General features: G+C 44.2%; 1 protein-coding gene across 1 annotated transcript; it reads left to right on the forward strand.

Moving 5' to 3' along the window:
* Positions 1 to 10,457: 10,457 nt before the first annotated feature.
* Positions 10,458 to 17,005, forward strand: wfikkn2b (WAP, follistatin/kazal, immunoglobulin, kunitz and netrin domain containing 2b). Its single transcript, XM_061908787.1, has 2 exons — positions 10,458 to 10,799; positions 13,626 to 17,005. The coding sequence occupies exons 1-2, from the start codon at positions 10,632 to 10,634 to the stop codon at positions 15,168 to 15,170; spliced, it is 1,713 nt and encodes a 570-aa protein (XP_061764771.1). The 5' UTR covers positions 10,458 to 10,631; the 3' UTR covers positions 15,171 to 17,005.
* Positions 17,006 to 18,057: the final 1,052 nt, after the last annotated feature.

Below are 18,057 nucleotides of genomic sequence, written 5' to 3' on the forward strand. Positions count from 1 at the left end.
CGCGTCCCAATGATCCTAGGAGCTATGTTGTCCGGGGGATTTCATGCTCCCTGGTAGGGCCTCCCAAGACAAACAGGTCCTAGGTGAGGGATCAGACAAAGAGCAGCTTGAAGACTTCTATGGATATACAGCAAAGTGGACTCAGATTTCCCTCGCCCGGACGTGGGTCACCGGGGTCCCGCTCTGGAGCCAGGCCCTGAGTTGGGGCCCGATTGCGAGCGCCTGATGGCCAGGCCCGAAGAGGCAACGTGGGTCATCCCTCCAATGGGCTCACCACTCATAGGAGGGGCCATAGAGGTCGGGTGCATTGTGAGCTGGGCGGCAGCCGAAGGCAGGGCACTTGGCGGTCCGATCCTCGGCTACAGAAGCTAGCTCTTGGGACGTGGAACGTCACCTCACTGGGGAGGAAGGAGCCTAAGATAGTGCACGAGGCAGAGAAGTTCCGGTTGGATATAGTCAGACTCACCTCGACGCACAGCAAGGCCTCTGGAACCAGTTCTCTCGAGAGGGGCTGGACTCTCTTCTACACTGGCATTGCACGCAGTGAGAGGCGACGAGCTGGGGTGGCAATTCTTGTTGCCCCCCGGCTCAAAGCCTGTACGTTGGAGTTCAACCCAGTGGACGAGAGGGTAGCCTCCCTCCGCCTTCGGGTGGGAGGACGGGTCCTGACTGTTTTTTTTGCTTACGCACCAAACAGCAGTTCAGAGTACCCACCCTTTTTGGGTACATTCGAGGGAGTACTGGAAAGTGCTCCCCCGGGTGATTCCCCTGTCCTACTGGGGGACTTCAACGTTCATGTTGGCAACGACAGTGAAACCTGGAGAGGCGTGATTGGGAATAATGGCCGCCCGATTCTGAACCCGAGTGGTGTTTTGTTATTGGACTTCTGTGCTCGTCACAGATTGTCCATAACAAACACCATGTTCAAACATAAGGGTGTCCATATGTGCACTTGGCACCAGGACACCTTAGGCCGCAGTTCCATGATCGACTTTGTAGTTGTGTCATCGGATTTGTGGCCTCATGTTTTGGACACCCGGGTGAAGAGAGGGGCGGAGCTTTCTACCGATCACCACCTGGTGGTGAGTTGGCTGCGATGGTGGGGGAGGATGCCGGACGGACCTGGCAGGCCCAAACGCATTGTGAGGGTCTGCTGGAAACGTCTGGCAGAGTCTCCTGTCAGGGAGAGTTTCAATTCGCACCTCCGGAAGAACTTTGAACATGTCACGAGGGAGGCGCTGGACATTGAGTCCGAGTGGACCATATTCCGGACCTCTATTGTCGAAGCTGCTGACTGGAGCTGTGGCCGCGAGGTAGTGGTGCCTGTCATGGCGGTAATCCTTGAACCCGTTGGTGGACACCAGCGGTAAAGGATGCTGTCAAGCTGAAGAAGGAGTCCTATCGGGTTCTTTTGGCCCATAGGACTCCGGAGGCAGTGGACAGGTACCGACAGGCCAGGCGGTGTGCAGCTTCAGCGGTCGCAGAGGCAAAAATTCGGACATGGGAGGAGTTCGGGGAAGCCATGGAAAACGACTTCCGGACGGCTTTGAAGCGATTCTGGACCACCATACGTCGCCTCAGGAAGGGGAAGCAGTGCACTGTCAACACAGTGTATAGTGTGGATGGTGCTCTGCTGACCTCGACTGCGAATGTTGTGGATCGGTGGAAGGAATACTTCGAAGACCTCCTCAATCCCACCAACACGTCTTCCTATGAGGAAGCAGTTCCTGGGTAATATGTGGTGGGCTCTGTTTCTGGGGATGAGGTTGATGAGATAGTTTAAAAGCTCCTCGGTGGCAAGGCCCAAGGGGTGGATGAGATTCGCCTGGAGTTCCTTAAGGCTCTGGATGCTGTGGGGCTGTCTTGGTTGACAAGACTCTGCAGCATCGCGTGGACATCGGGGGCTGTATCTCTGGATTGGCCGACCGGGGTGGGGGTCACTCTCTTTAAGAAGGGGGACCGGAGGGTGTGTTCCAACTATCGTGAGATCACACTCCTCAGCCTTCCCGGTAAGGTTTATTCAGGTGTACTGGAGAGGAGGCTATGCCGGATAGTCGAACCTCGGATTCAAGAGGAACAGTGTGATTTTCGTCCTGGTCGTGGAACTGTGGACCAGCTCTATACTCTCGGCAGGGTTCTTGAGGGTGCATGGGAGTTTGCCCAACCAGTCTACATGTGCTTTGTGGACTTGGAGAAGGCATTTGACCGAGTCCCTCGGGAAGTCCTGTGGGTAGTGCTCAGAGAATATGGGGTATCGGACTGTCTGATTGTGGCGGTCCGCTCCCTGTACGATCAGTGTCAGAGCTTGGTCCGCATTGCCAGCAGTAAGTCGGACACATTTCCAGTGAGGGTTGAACTCCACCAAGGCTGTCCTTTGTCACTGATTCTGTTCACAACTTTTATGGACAGAATTTCTAGGCGCAGTCAAGGTGTTGAGGGGGTTCTGGTTTGGTGGCCGTGGGATTAGGTCTCTGCTTTTTGCAGACGATGTGGTCTTGATGGCTTCATCTGGCCGGGATCTTCAGCTCTCACTGGATGGGTTCGCAGCTGAGTGTGAAGCGCCCGGAATGAAAATCAGCACCTCCAAGTCCGTGTCCTTGGTACTCGCCCCGAAAAGGGTGGAGTGCAATCTCCGGGTTGGGGAGGAGACCCCACCCCAAGTGGAGGAGTTCAAGGACCTAGGAGTCTTGTTCACGAGCAGGGGAAGAGTGGATCGTGAGATCGACAGGCGGATCGCTGCGGCGTCTTCAGTAATGCGGACGTTGTATCGATCCGTTGTGGTGTAGAAGGAGCTGAGCCTGAAGACAAAGCTCTCAATTTACCGGTCGATCTACGTTCCCATCCTCACCGATGGTCATGAGCTTTGGGTCATGACCGAAAAGATAAGATCACGGGTACAAGCGGCCGAGATGAGTTTCCTCCACCGGGTGGCGGGGCTCTCCCTTAGAGATAAGCTCTGCCATGCGGGAAAAGCTCAAAGTAAAGCCGCTGCTCCTCCACATCGAGAGAAGCCAGATGAGGTGGTTCGTGCATCTGGTTAGGATGCCACCCGAACGCCTTCCTGGGGAGGTGTTTCGGGCACGTCCAACCGGTAGGAGGCCACGGGAAAGACCCAGGACACGTTGGGAAGACTACGTCTCCCGGCTGGCCTGGGAACGCCTCGGGATCCCCCGGGAGAGCTGGACGAAGTGGCTGGGGAGAGGGAAGTCTGGGCTTCCCTGCTTAGGCTGCTGCCCCCGCGACCCGACCTCGGATAAGCGGAGGAATATGGATGGATGGATGAGTGAGCCTATGACTTTGCCCTTTGTTTATTTATTTATTTATTTTTTTGCATTCTATTTTAGTTACTTAAATTAACAACCCCCTGGCGCTGTTTTGTACAGTTTTTATACTGTTTTGTACTGTTTTTGTACTTAATTTGATTATTATTTTTAACTGTTTATAAATGTTGAAATTTATAAATAAAGGTTTATAAAAAAAAATTTTTTTGCACTTAATCATGTGACCACCTGGCTCTGTTCAATTGGTGAAATGGAGTCAAACGCCACCAGTGACTGCATTTGATTGGTGAAACGCAGGCATGCGATAGATCCTACTTTGAAGGTCTGTCTGACAAACCAAGACAAACAAAGCGTGCATTAACAGATCGATAAAAATCAGTAGCGAGTAGCGAGCTGAATGTAGATAATTGGAGCGGAGTAAAAGGACTGTTTCTTCTCTATAAATATACTCAAGTAAAAGTAAAAGTATGTTGCATTAATTAAAACTACTCTTAGAAGTACAATTTATCCCAAAAGTTACTCAAGTAGATGTAACGGAGTAAATGTAGCGCGTTACTACCCACCTCTGCCACCTACATAAAAAAGGCTCAAAACCAATCAATTGTAGGTTAAATATATGTCAAATTTATCCATCTAATAAAGCCAAACTAATCAATTTTATTAATTATTAATTAAAGAAGGCCTCAAATGGCACTTTGCCTACACTTTGGACATTTATTGCACTCGATTATGTCTTTTGGACTGCATAGTTGTACCTTTGTAAAAAAAATTCCATAATCCCATAATCCCATAAATCCATGTTCTGTACATTCTTTAAGGCAATTGAAACAGTCACGTCTGGTGGGTCACACGGGTCCTGGACATGGTGTATTACTATAACTATCAATCGAAAATAAGACATTTATGTAGATGGAATCCAAACATCAACATAGGATCTGTATTCACCTCTGTGAAACATTTTAATAAAAAAAAAAACTCAAGTTATGAAACCCACCCATCCATCCATTTATTTGAACTGGACACCAAATCTGTTATCTATTTCTTTGTCAGTTAGTGGGAAGCCTGGCATTGCATGCTGTTAACTAGTGTGTTGTACTCTGGTGTGTAACTTGACACTAAAACTCTGAGTGAGTCTTGCAGATGTGCATCAGTGAGGCGTGTTCTGTGTTTGTTCTTGATGAAGTTCATGTCAGAAAAGGCTGAATCATAAAGATAAGTTGAACCAAACAGGCTTGCGACCTTCATAGTTGCTGCGTATACACCACTGTACTTTTCTGTGTCAACAAGGTACCAAAAGTTCGGTGCAGCCTGGTGGGCTTTAAATTTTAAATTGTCAGGAAAGAAGAGGAAGGAATTTAAAAGGTAAAAGAGTATATATGTTTAAAAATCCTAAAATCATTTTTAAGGCTGTATTTTTTTCTCTACAATTGTCGTTCTGAAAGTTATAAGGAGCAAAGTAAAAAAATAAATGAATTTATCTAAACAAGTGAAGACCAAGTCTTTAAAATATTTTCTTGGATTTTCAAATTCTGTTTGAGTTTTGTCTCTCTTAGAATTAAAAACGTCGAGCAAAGCGAGACCAGCTTGCTAATAAATAAATACAATTTAAAAGTAGAGGCAGCTCACTGGTAAGTGCTGCTATTTGAGCTATTTTTAGAACAGGCCAGCAGGCTACTAATCTGGTCCTTACGGGCTACCTGGTGCCCGTGGGCACCACGTTGGTGACCCCTGGTTTACAGAGTACAAGGAAGAAGAATTATGATAAACATCTTAACCGTACTGAAAATGTACATAATCGTATTTATCTCATGATGTGAATCTCAATTTATAACCAAACGTTTATGCATGAGAACTTTATTGATGATTTATGTTACAATGTTACAAATTGAGCACAAAAAGTGAACAAATAAATGGAAAAGGGATTCAGTAGGATGAAAAAAATGATGCTTTTACAGTTTTGTTGAACGTAAAATGTTATAACTAAAATGAATTATGTTGTGATGAAAAACTGGGAATATGTGATGAAGCGTCTTGTAACTGTATGCATGTTAATTAATCTTATAATAATAATAATAATAATACATTTTATTTGGTATAGCGCTTTTCTGAGCAGTCAAAGACGCTTTACAGGATTAAAAAAAATTAAATAAATAAATATATATATATATATATATATATATATATATATATATATATATATATATATATATATATATATATATATATAACAGTTTAAAGTAATAATATAAAATACAGGAAATATAAAAGCAGTACATTGTAAAATACATAATAACACAGGACAATTACAAGACAGGACATTACAAGACACAGAACACTAATCACAGGTTAAAAGCAGATCTGAAGAGGTGTGTTTTGAGGAGGCTTTTGAAGGTGGGAAGGTCTGGGCACTCATGGATGGGTTTGGGAAGAGTGTTCCAGAGGGTGGGAGCAGCGATGGAGAAGGCTCTATCACCCCAGGTCCGGAGCTTGGTTCTGAGTGGTGGGGAGAGGAGGTTGGCATCAAAGGAGCAGAGGCTGCATGAAGGGGTATGGCGGTGAAGCAGGTTGGTGAGGTAGCAGGGGGCCTGGTCGTGGAGGGCTTTGTGGGTGAGGAGGAGGATTTTAAAGTGGATCCGGTGAGGAACGGGGAGTCAATGGAGTTTCTGGAGGACTGGGGTGATGTGCTCACGGGAGCGGGTTTGGGTGAGCACATTCAATCATTATGATGAATTTTAAACCAACTTCGTGGTTAACCAGTCACTATAGACATAATTAGTTGGTCTAAGTTTATTTTGAACATGTATACCATTATAATATGTTGCAGCACCTCCTTTCTCGGAGCTAAGTTGTCCATGGGCTTTTATGCCCTCTGGTAGGGTCTCCCAAGACAAACAGGTCCTAGGTGAGGGCCCAGACAAAGAGCAGCTGGAAGAACTTTATGATGAAGAAACAATAACGATTCCGGTTTCCCTCGCCCGGATGCGGGTCACCAGGGCCCCCCCTCTGGAACCAGGTCCGGTGGTAGGGCTTGATGGCGAGCGCCTGGTTCCCCATGGGACCCGGCAACGTGGGTCCCCCCTCCAGTGGGCTCACCACTCATAGGAGGGACATAGAAGTCGGGTGCAATGTGAGCTGGGCGAAAGCCAAAGGCAGGGCACTTGGCGGTCCGATCTTCGGGTACATAAGCTAGCTCTTCGGATGTGGAACGTGGAACGGGGAAAGAGCTTGAGCTGGTGTGCGGAGCGGAGAAGTTCTGGCTAGATATAGTCGGACTTACTTCTAAGCACAGCAATGGCTCTGGAACCAGTTCTCTCAAGAGGGGCTGGATCTTCAGGTCTCACTGGGTCGGTTCGCAGCCGAGTGGGAAGCGACTGGGATGAGAATCAGAGTCCATAGTTTTCACCCGGAAAAGGGTGGAGTGCCATATCCGTGTAGGGGAAGAGTGGATTGTGAGATCGACAGTGCGTTGTCTTCAGTAATCTGGGTGCTGTATCGATCCGTTGTAGTGAAGAAGGAGCTGAGCTGGAAGGCAAATCTCTCAATTTACCGGCCGATCTACGTTCCCATCCTCACCTACGATCATGAGCTTTAGGTTATGACCGAAAGGACAAGATCACGGGTACATGCGGCACAAATGAGTTTCCTCCGCCAGGTGGCGGGGCTCTCCCTTAGAGAAAGGGTGAGAAACTCCACATTGAGAGGAGCCAGATGAGGTGGTTCCGGCATCTGGTCAGGATACCAGGAAATGCCACCGTGGAGTGGTTTTGAGGGCATGTCAGACCAGTAGGAGGCCACGGGGAAGACTGTCTCAGTTGTCCTGGGAACGCCTTGGGATCCCCCAGGAGGAGCTGGACGAAGTTGATGGAGAGATGAAAGTCTGAGCTTCTCTGCTTAGGCTACTGCCCCCGCGACCCGACCATGGATAAGCAGAAGAAGATGGATGGATGTTACATCACAGATTTTATATTATTTGAATAAAGCGTTTTTCGTGCTTTCAGTAAATGTTTGCTGTATTTTGGCCAAAATTGTTATTGTTTACTCCATTACACATACTTTTCCCTTAAGAGGTTTTTTTTTCATGTTAAACTAAAACAAATCAATGTCCAATTATTTCATATACTGTTTTTGCTCGGATCTCTCAATCAACCTTCACATGTGTTCACAAAGTACAAATAAGAAAAATTATGATAAACATCTTGACCCTTTAAAAAATAATTCAAAAAAGAGAGACAATGATTACTTATGCATTTAATATTTGTTTACTTATTTATGGTATATGTATTTATTTATTCACTGTTATGTTATAAACAGACAACAAATAAATGAGATAAAACTGCTATGATATGAAAAGGGGTAGGATTAAATAAGCTCTGCCTCGTCCTACTCCTGTTTGGACAGGCTGTAATGAAACAATATGTGATGCATTACATTGTAATTGTATTGTAAGCCTGTTCGAAATAAACTGAAACTGAACAAAAATACCCCGAAAATGTAATGTTTTTTTTATTTTTACTGCAACTGTCTGAAGGCCTTTTGTTCAAATAATGTCACAATTTTTAATTCGAATAAATGATCATAAAATTTGTTAATTTACTCATAAAAAAACCTGTGAGATTAGGCCTTCAATAGGGTCAAAAATGAAAAATAATAAATATGGCAAGACATGCACCTGGGGATAGGTTGATTGGCAACACTAAATTGGCCCTTAGTGTGTGAATGTGAGTGTGAATGTTGTCTGTCTATCTGTGTTGGCCCTGCGATGAGGTGGCGACTTCTCCAGGGTGTACCCCGCCTTCTGCCCGATTGTAGCTGAGATAGGCGCCAGCGCCGCCCGCGACCCCAAAAGTGAATAAGTGGTAGAAAATGGATGGATGGATAAATAAACATGGCATTGTCTGATATTTTTGTGTAGGATTGATGATTATAGAGAAATTTCAGAAAAAAAGTGATTCAGAATGTTTGTATGCCTTTTTTAAAATCTTTATTACTTTTATGTCCAGTTCCGCTTTAAAGATCCCGTAAGGGTCAAGTGGTAGAAAATTGGAAGGATGGATGGATAATTAAAGGCCTACTGAAATTAGATTTTCTTATTTAAACAGGGATAGCAGGTCCATTCTATGTGTCATACTTGATCATTTCGCGATATTGCCATATTTTTGCTGAAAGGATTTAGTAGAGAACATCCACGAACATCCTCCAAGTGGAGGAGTTCAAGTACCTAGGAGTCTTGTTCACGAGTGGGGGAAGAGTGGATCGTGAGATCGACAGGCGGATCGGTGCGGCGTCTTCAGAATTGCGGACGTTGTATCGATCCGTTGTGGTGAAGAAGGAGCTGGGCCGGAAGGCAAAGCTCTCAATTTACCGGTCGATCTACGTTCCCATCCTCACCTATGGCCATGAGCTTTAGGTCATGACCGAAAGGATAAGATCACGGGTACAAGCGGCCGAAATTAGTTTCCTCCGCCGGGTGGCGGGGCTCTCCCTTAGAGATAGGGTGATAAGCTCTGCCATCCGGGAGGAACTCAAAGTAAAGCCGCTGCTCCTCCACATCGAGAGGAGCCAGATGAGGTGGTTCGGGCATCTGGTCAGGATGCCACCCGAACGCCTCCCTAGGGATGTGTTTAGGGCACGTCCAGCTGGTAGGAGGCCACGGGGAAGACCCAGGACACGTTGGGAAGACTATTTCTCCCGGCTGGCCTGGGAACGCCTCGGGATCCCCCGGGAAGAGCTAGACGAAGTGGCCGGAGATAGGGAGGTCTGGGCTTCCCTGCTTAGGCTGCTGCCCCCGCGACCCGACCTCGGATAAGCGGAAGATGATGGATGGATGGATGGATGGCATCCACGATAAACTTCTCAACTTTCGGTGTTAAGAGAAAAGCCCTGCTTCTACCGGAAGTCGCAGACGATGACGTCACAAGTGTGGGGGCTCCTCACATCTTCACATTGTTTTTAATGGGAGCCACCAGCAGTAAGTGCCATTCGGACCGAGAAAACGACAATTTCCCCATTAATTTGAGCGAGGATGAAAGATTCGTGTTTGAGGATATTGATAGCAGTCGACGGCAGCTTTATGGGCGGCACAAGCTCAGCTGATCTCCGGTAAGAAGCGACTTTTTACCACAATTTTCTCACCGAAACCTGCTGGTTGACATTGGTCGGGATCCATGTTCGCTGTGATCCATAGTAAAGTTTCACCTTGGTGAATTTTAAACAAGGAATCACCGTGTGTTTGTGTGGCTAAAGGCTAAAGCTTCCCAACTCCATCTTTCTACTTTGACTTCTCCAATATTAATTGAACAAATAGCAAAGGATTCAGCAACACAGATGTCCAAAATACTGTGTAATTATGCGGTTAAAGCAGACGACTTTTAGCTGTGTGTGTGTGCAGCGCTCATATTTCCTAACAGCCCGTGACGTCAAGCGTACACGTCATCATTACGCGACGTTTTCAAGAAAAAAACTCCCGGTAAATTTAAAATTGCAATTTAGTAAACTAAACTGGCCGTATTGGCATGTGTTGCAATGTTAATATTTCATCATTGATATATAAACTATCAGACTGCGTGGTGGGTAGTAGTGGGTTTCAGTAGGCCTTTAAAGTCAAATGTCAGCAGAGGGATATTAAAATCAAAGTCATTTTAATCCATCCATCCATTTTCTAATGCTTGTAGTCTCGGTTCTACAGGAATAAACATATCATAGCTGTCTGAGAAAAACAATATATAATATTGTTTAAATAACGATTATTGTACACATTTTTTCAAATTTGTATACACTGTTTCCATTATATGCAAACATTTTTCAATCACTGACAAGAGTAGACCCAATTGTACAAAGTATGACAGCTTATTAGTGTTGATTTTACTTGAATATTGCAGTAACTGACATTTTCCATTTATTTCAGTGAATAGAATAACTTCTCCTAATCCGTGCATGTGTGTGTTTAGCATACATGCACATGCCTATTGTAAAAGATAATGAGGTAAAATATGCATAAGCCACTGTAACATAACTTTTCTGGATATAACACACTTCTTCCTCTGTGCACTTTGGCACAAGAGGAGCGCGCAAAGAGTTAAAGCGGGATGTCGGGTGGGCGAGTGAGGAGGGTGGGGGTTACCACCAATCCTTTTAACAGGCAGGTACCCCGCCAGTCCCAACTCAATCCGACCACGAACCGTTTAGAAATGTTCCTCCAGCAACTCAGGAGCAAGTCAAGTCAGTCTTCCTGTGAACTGTTTGGGGATGGCTGCTCGTCTTTAATATAAAAGCAATCCGGCATCGATCCATCGCACACTTGTGATATGCTTATTGGGTTTTTTTCAACTTTGCCCCACTTTTAAACTGGAGATGTGGTGGATGCTGTTCCCACGTTGGATCTGGTTCCTGGCCAGTGTGTGGATGGAGGTCGCGGCCCACACCTCTTACTCCCACGCGGGCATGTGTCCTAACGACATGAACCCCAACCTGTGGGTGGATGCCATGAGTACTTGTACTAGGGAGTGTCAATCTGATCAGGTAAGATGCTGACACAAAACTACAATATGTGGGATATTGGGTTTTTAACCCTGGATACATTCTAAACGTGCACCTGTTTTATTGTTAAAAATCCAAATATGCATCGAGTATTGCCTTTTTTTGAAAAAACAAAAAACAAACACAAAAAAAAACTATTTTAATTGTATTTACTTGTATTTGTAAATAGTTTTTTTTAGTGCTGTCAAAAATAAAGAGTTATTTCAAGTGACCAATCATCCTGAACACACTTAGTATTATTCATGCCATTTATTTTGACATAACAAGCTCTCAGCAATCACATTATTGCACAGGTAAGTACAAACATGAGTGAGGAGACTGCGACTTGTGTGCTCGCTGGCAAATTTCACTTCAAAATAAAGCAAGAAAGCACTTTAGATTTTTAGGTTTATTTTGTGCAGTTTAATGACATGCATTCAAGTAAAACATTTAAAAAATGTTCCTAAATGACATTCTCCCAGCAGGCACACGACATTAAAACAATGTTGAGAACTTGTTGAATCAGGTCCTGATGTTGAGCAACTCAAACATAACGTAGGAACAACATGCTTTTTGACGAAGTTTAATCAATGTTGGGTTCTGACGTTGATTTGACCATTGAAATGTGCTCATTTCATGGATATATTGGACATCAACGTTGTCTCAATTTACAAATACCACTATTTTGCAATGTTGTTTAAAAGTAAGTTTTAAAGCACATGTATGTGTAATCAATGTTGTATCAATGTTAAAGTTAAAGTACCAATGATTGTCACACACACTCTTGGTGTGGTGAAATTTGTCCTCTGCATTTGACCTATCACCCTTGATCACCCACTGGGGGGTGAGGGGAGCAGTGGGCAGCAGCGGTGCCGCGCCCGGGAATCATTTGTGGTGATTTAATCACCACATCCAACCCTTGATGCTGAGTGCCAAGCAGGGAGGTAATGAGTCCCATTTTTATAGTCTTCGGTATGACTCGGCCGGGGTTTGAACTCACAACCTACCGATCTCAGGGCGGACACTCTAACCACTAGGCCACTGAGTAGGTGGCCTAGTGGCCTAGGTAATGTCTTGTGGCTGCTGGGTCTGACAACAAAATTGCATTTCTGTATAATTTTTTGAGTATTTTTTTAAGCTAATGTTAATCATGCAATCGAGTAAGCACTAGTAATGAATCATGATTAATCCAAATTCTAAAATGTGATTCATCTGGTTTCAAAAAATATGATTTTAACTTATTATACATCACATTTTTGGATATCATGACTTATATCATGACTTTATAATAATAATAATAATACTAATAATGGAGTTTGCATGTTCTCCCCGTGAAAGCGTGGGTTCCCTCCGGGTACTCCGGCTTCCTCCCACTTCCAAAGACATGCACCTGGGGATAGGTTGATTGGCAACACTAAATTGGCCCTAGTGTGTGAATGTGAGTGTGAATGTTGTCTGTCTATCTGTGTTGGCCCTGCGATGAGGTGGCGACTTGTCCAGGGTGTACCCCGCCTTCCGCCCGATTGCAGCTGAGATAGGCGCCAGCGCCCCCCGCGACCCCAAAAGGGAATAAGCGGTAGAAAATGGATGGATGGAATACTAATAATGACTCTTTTATATACAGAACATGATATAAAACATGAATTCTACTCTAGTCCTTCTATTTGGAAAATTCAGGAATACTACATAGCACGATAATTGGAGTCTTCAAGCCTCAGACATTTTTTTGTTTTTCCGCTGAAGTTTTTAAAAAGTTTCAATCGTTACGATTTCGCTTTATTTATAATACGCTGCGAAGATGTAGAGGTGGACAATACTGCAAATGCTGGTTTTAATCTGAAACCAAGTTGACTGAGTTAGTTGTTGCAATAAACGTTAAAAAGTCTATGATGTGACTCATTTTGTCAATCACTATATTATTAAACTTGCACAATTACTTGCTGCTAGGTGGAATTTGTGGAATGAAGATCAATTTTTTTTCTTTAATTCAAAACACTTGTATCTCAAATGAATGTCTTTCATGGCAAGTATTTGAAATCAACTTCATTTGTTGCTTGCCCCCCACCCCTACCCAAAAAAACAGGACAATTATAACTTGTAGCATATCTCTCAGAAAGAAAAACACACTTTTAGATAAGAAATATTGTTTCAAAAAACAACACAATTGAATGTACTACTGCCAAAAACAGTAGTTTTATGAATGAATGTAATAATAATGTACAGTATTTACCTTGACGAGTGGACTTCTATGGTATCCCCTTTCAGCTGTTTCTCTGCCAAACACACCATCAGCAGCTTCATCATATTTTCATGGATAAATGTCCGCCATTTAGATATTATCATATATGTTAACATCCTAGGCTGGTGTTAGACACACTGCTTCAGTATGATAATAATCATTTTACAATGCAGTTTAATGAAAATGATGGAAAGCGCTACTCCCCATAGCAATTGACACTGTAGCCAAAGTTGGAATTGCCACAAAACACATTTTCATATATAAAACACTCTACTGCCATCTGGCGGCTGAAGTGGATATTGCACCCCCTCAATTCGTCACATTTCCTGTGTCAGGTAAACGGCGACAAATCGGGTCATCTGAATCCCCTTTCAACTGTATGCTGAGGTACTGCTGTGTTGAAAAGAACAAGTGACTACCATGAATTGATTAACGTGGACCCCGACTTAACCAAGTTGAAAAACTTTTTCGGGTGTTACCATTTATTGGTCAATTGTGCGGGATATGTACTGTACTGTGCAATCTACTTATAAAAGTCTCAATCAATCAATAACACGGAGAAAAGTAATTGCTTCCCTCTTGTCTTCCAGGATTGTGAATCCTTTGAGAAGTGTTGCCAAAATGTCTGTGGGAATCGTAGTTGTGTGGCCTCCAGATACATGGTTCGCGAAAAAGGACCCATGGGGATGCCCCAGGAAGCCACCTGTGCCACCTTCATGTGCACCCAGCAGGGGTCACAGTGTGACATCTGGGACGGGCAGCCGGTGTGTAAATGCCGTGATCGCTGTGAGAGGGAGCCTCAGTTCACGTGCGCGTCTGACGGCATGACCTATTACAACAAGTGCTACATGGACGCGGAGGCGTGCTCCAAGGGCATCAGCCTCTCTGTCGTCGCCTGTCGCTTCCACCTCACCTGGCCGAGCACAAGCCCAGCGTTGCCCCTGGTAACCACTCCCCGCCCGACAACCGCCCCCCTGCAGGTGACTGTCCCGTCTCCTGTCGAGCCTCAAGCGCCTGTTGTCCTGAGCCTGCCGCACCTCCAGACTGTAAATGTGGGCAACACTGCCAGCTTCCTGTGTGATGTAACCGGGGAACCGCCGCCTGAGATCACCTGGGAGAAGCATCTTCCCGACAAGGTGCAGAGGGTGGTCATGGGGCGCAATCACGTTCAGGGGAACATGGTGGTCACAAACGTGGGTCAGTTGGTCATCTATAACGCCGAAATGCGCGACTCGGGCGTCTACACCTGCACGGCTCGGAACCCTTTCGGCTCAGTGCAGGCCCACCACCCTCTGACCGTGCTGCCCACAGAGCCACCCAAAAGCCCAGAGTCTAAAAACCTGAGCCGGTGTCCCCCAGAGGATTGTCTTAAGCCCCCCAACAATCCGGAGGATTGTGGGAGTGACTTGGAGAAAGTGACCTGGTTCTATGACGCCCAAAGTAACAACTGCATGTCTTTCAGTCACTGCCAAAGCAGCGACCAGCACCCAACCAAGCACTTTGAGACGTATGATGAGTGCATGCAATGCTGCGGTCCGGAGCTGTCGAGCCCTTGTGACCTACCAAGTCTGCAAGGGCCATGTAAAGCCTACGAGCCACGCTGGGCCTTCAGCAGCAGTCTGCGACAATGCCAGTCTTTCATCTACGGAGGATGTGGAGGGAACGACAACAACTTTGATTCCAAAGAAGCCTGTGGGGAGACGTGCCCGTACCCGAAGAAACACGACTGCAAAGCCTGTAAACCGAGAGGTAAGATAGTGACCAGCTTCTGCCGCAGTGACTTTGTCATCCTGGGTAGCATGACCGAGCTCACAGAGGAGAAAGATTCAGGTCACGCCCTGGTGACCGTGGAGGAGATCCTCAAGGACGACAAGATGGGCCTCCGCTTTTTTGGCAAAGAGCCTCTGGAAGTCACCTTCCTCAATATGGACTGGAGCTGTCCCTGCCCAAATATCATGGCCGCCGCCGCCGAGGGCCAGGTTATCATCATGGGCAACGTCAACGAGGGCATGGCCACCCTGCAGCCGCACAATTACGTCGGCGCCTCCAGTCCTCGTCGTGTACGGAAGCTGAGGGAGGTCATCTCCAAGAACACGTGTGACATTCTCAAAGCCATCACCAACAGTCCTCAGTAGGTCACCACTAAGACTAAACCACACCAAGGAAAACACGTCACCCTCTGCAGCCGCATCATTGAACAGATTCTACGTAATCACAGGGAAGCTGTTGACGCCAACAACACGTTGAAATTGACCAACTCATCGAGTCCCGATCCACGCTGAAGTCAACTTTGACGTACTCAACATTTCATTTTCATTTCTATGAAAAATGTGTTGGGTTTTGCAGAAGCAGATTTGTGATCATGTCGAAATCAACAAAAACTAACAGCAGGAAAGGAGGTGACACGTACCTTCAAAGCTTCAGCATAGAACCGAAGGTCCTTTCTTCTTTTTCCGTACATTTCTTAACCGATACGGAAGGGTACCTCTCACATTCGAACCAATATGGTACCAATTCCCGGTACCTGGGAACACATTTTGGTACTTTTGTGTGTGTTTATGTGTTATTAAATGTAACAATTCAACACTTCAACATTTAACAATGAGCTGATAAAGATGGCTGTCTTGTCCAGTTGTTATTTCTTGATTTGTTACATTTCTGAGTCTCATTTGTAAGTTTCATATCAACATGTTTGCATGCAGTTTCAGTTCCAAGACGTAAATGGCACTAGTGTATAAACTACGGTGTGTTGCCTAGCTAGGAAGTAGCTAAATGTGCCAGTCTATTCTTATGTCACGCCTTCCAAAGTGATTGTACTGTAAGTACTGTACTTGTTACACACTTGGTTCGATTGCAACATGCATCTTAGTTCTAGTTTTCATTATCAGACGTGTTGAAATCTTCAAGTAAAACCGCTAATGCTAATCAGTAGCATGTAAATGGCAAATCCAATGTAAATTTGCATAGAGCTAGCTCTATTTGAAAAGAGTGAGTTTTATTGTAAGTTTTCTATCAGGCATACTTGCTTTGCTGGCATTGAAAATTGGAACATTACCTAGAGGCAGTTTGGCTGAGACTGATCTGGGGGCAGCTTGAGTGTTTGTTTTCCCGCCAAAATCTTTGAGCCAATGTTTAGTCTGTAAGCGGACGTGGCGTCAAAATATGGTTTCCTTTTGATTTTACATGACTCGACACCCGGTAGTATCGACGGAATTCCGTCGATACTTGTATATTCAGTACCCATCACTATCAGCTGCCTTGTTTCCACAGCATACAAAATGCAGCCATTTGCACAAATGGATGAAAACAATTTAAACAAATAAATTCCACCTCAAAAATCTATCATAATTGACTATTTTCCTAATGTCTCTGGCAAAAGTTACAAGTACAGTAAATTAGCAAGCAATAGCTTTTTTTGTATTTTTGGTTACGTTGACACTCGCTTATGTGGACAACCCCTTATGTCGACCTGAGTCATGCACTGGGGGGGACATCGATATGCATTTGTTTATGATTCATTATTCTTCTATGAACTGAAAGTGAAAACATTATTTGAAAGAAATTGCAGCCACTTGTTGCAAGGCAGCGTTCACGGCATAAACCAGCAATGATTAGGCCGTTTGAAAGGAAAACTAAACTCTGCTCTGTATTTAATATAAAATTCAGTTTTGGAAAGACAATGTTGTTGTTTTTTTGTCATTTTATTTTTATATAATTATTTGTTTGAACATATTTCATACATTTACGTTGCAGTTTCGGTGAACACAGTCCAAGCGGTACTTGTGCAGGATTTACATAATATTTTGTAAAAATGAATGCGCTGCAATATCTGAACTATCAACTTTTGTGTTTCGTGTGCTTCCAATTTCTTTTTGGCTATTTATTATCATGAACGCATATTGCTTATTTTTGTACTGCAATAAAAAAGTGGAATGTATATTGTGATGAGAATAAACTTATGAAATTAAAATCTGGTATGTCTATTCTATCTTTGCATCAACAATAAGAAGAGTCTTAGTCCACTTTTTGACAACATGTATTGAAAATAAGTCTATAAGGAGTAATTTTATGACTTTTTTTCTACATTTAAAACACTTCCTTGTGGTCTACATAACATGAGTTGGTAGTTCTTTTGCATGGATTATCCTTTACAGACCATCTTCAAGACACTCCTCAGGATACACCGTTTTGAGGAAGGTCTTATTTACATGCCTCCACTTCGCCTGCGTCTTTTCCCCGTCAGCCTGGTTGTAGATTTTGGTACTTTCATATGGAGTCTACTGGCAGATGTAAGTTGGAACTATGCGCTACTTTGTATTAGAAATGGTAACGTTGGAGGATTCATGGGCATGTACGAGCCAGTCTGCCCCACAAAAAGAGGAAAGACAAAAAAAAGGAATTTATGGACATCAATGGCGGTCTCACACAAAGTTCTTGGGGTAAAACTTAACCATATATGGAGATGTCTGCTGTTGTCACCAATGGAAAAAAAACAAAAAACGTCACTGATTGGGCAAATTACAAACGGCTCGTTTGGAGGAAGTATGCCTCCATAGTTTGGTTTCAAATGTTGTGGACTTATGCAGATCGCATATACACAAAAAAAGGTGCCAATTGCTAGAAGACAATCACGTGACTTCAAGGTTTCAGGTGGAGGGCAAGAGTACCATTAGGCTACTGTTCATTCACCTGCACTTAGGCTTATTTTGAAATGTTTACAGTCAAATATAGAGGCCACATATTAAGAGAAAATGTCGAATGGGATGGAATGGATTTATACACTCTAAAAAAAAATAAAAAAAATTAGAAAGATTTATAGTACCATTCATCATCACCAAAGTCGACTGATCAAATTACTGCTTGAGCACACTTCCTTCTGCACTCAAAAGGATTTAAAGAAGAAAAGATTGGGGGCACATCATGTCTTTACATCAAGAGGGTATAAAAATTAAGCATTATTCCTTAAAGACAATGTGGGATTTATTCTTGCATTGCTAAGTAACATATTTGATTGAAATTAGC

The sequence above is a fragment of the Nerophis ophidion genome, linkage group LG08 (genome assembly GCF_033978795.1).
Source record: "Nerophis ophidion isolate RoL-2023_Sa linkage group LG08, RoL_Noph_v1.0, whole genome shotgun sequence".
Classification (NCBI taxonomy): Eukaryota; Metazoa; Chordata; class Actinopteri; order Syngnathiformes; family Syngnathidae; genus Nerophis; species Nerophis ophidion.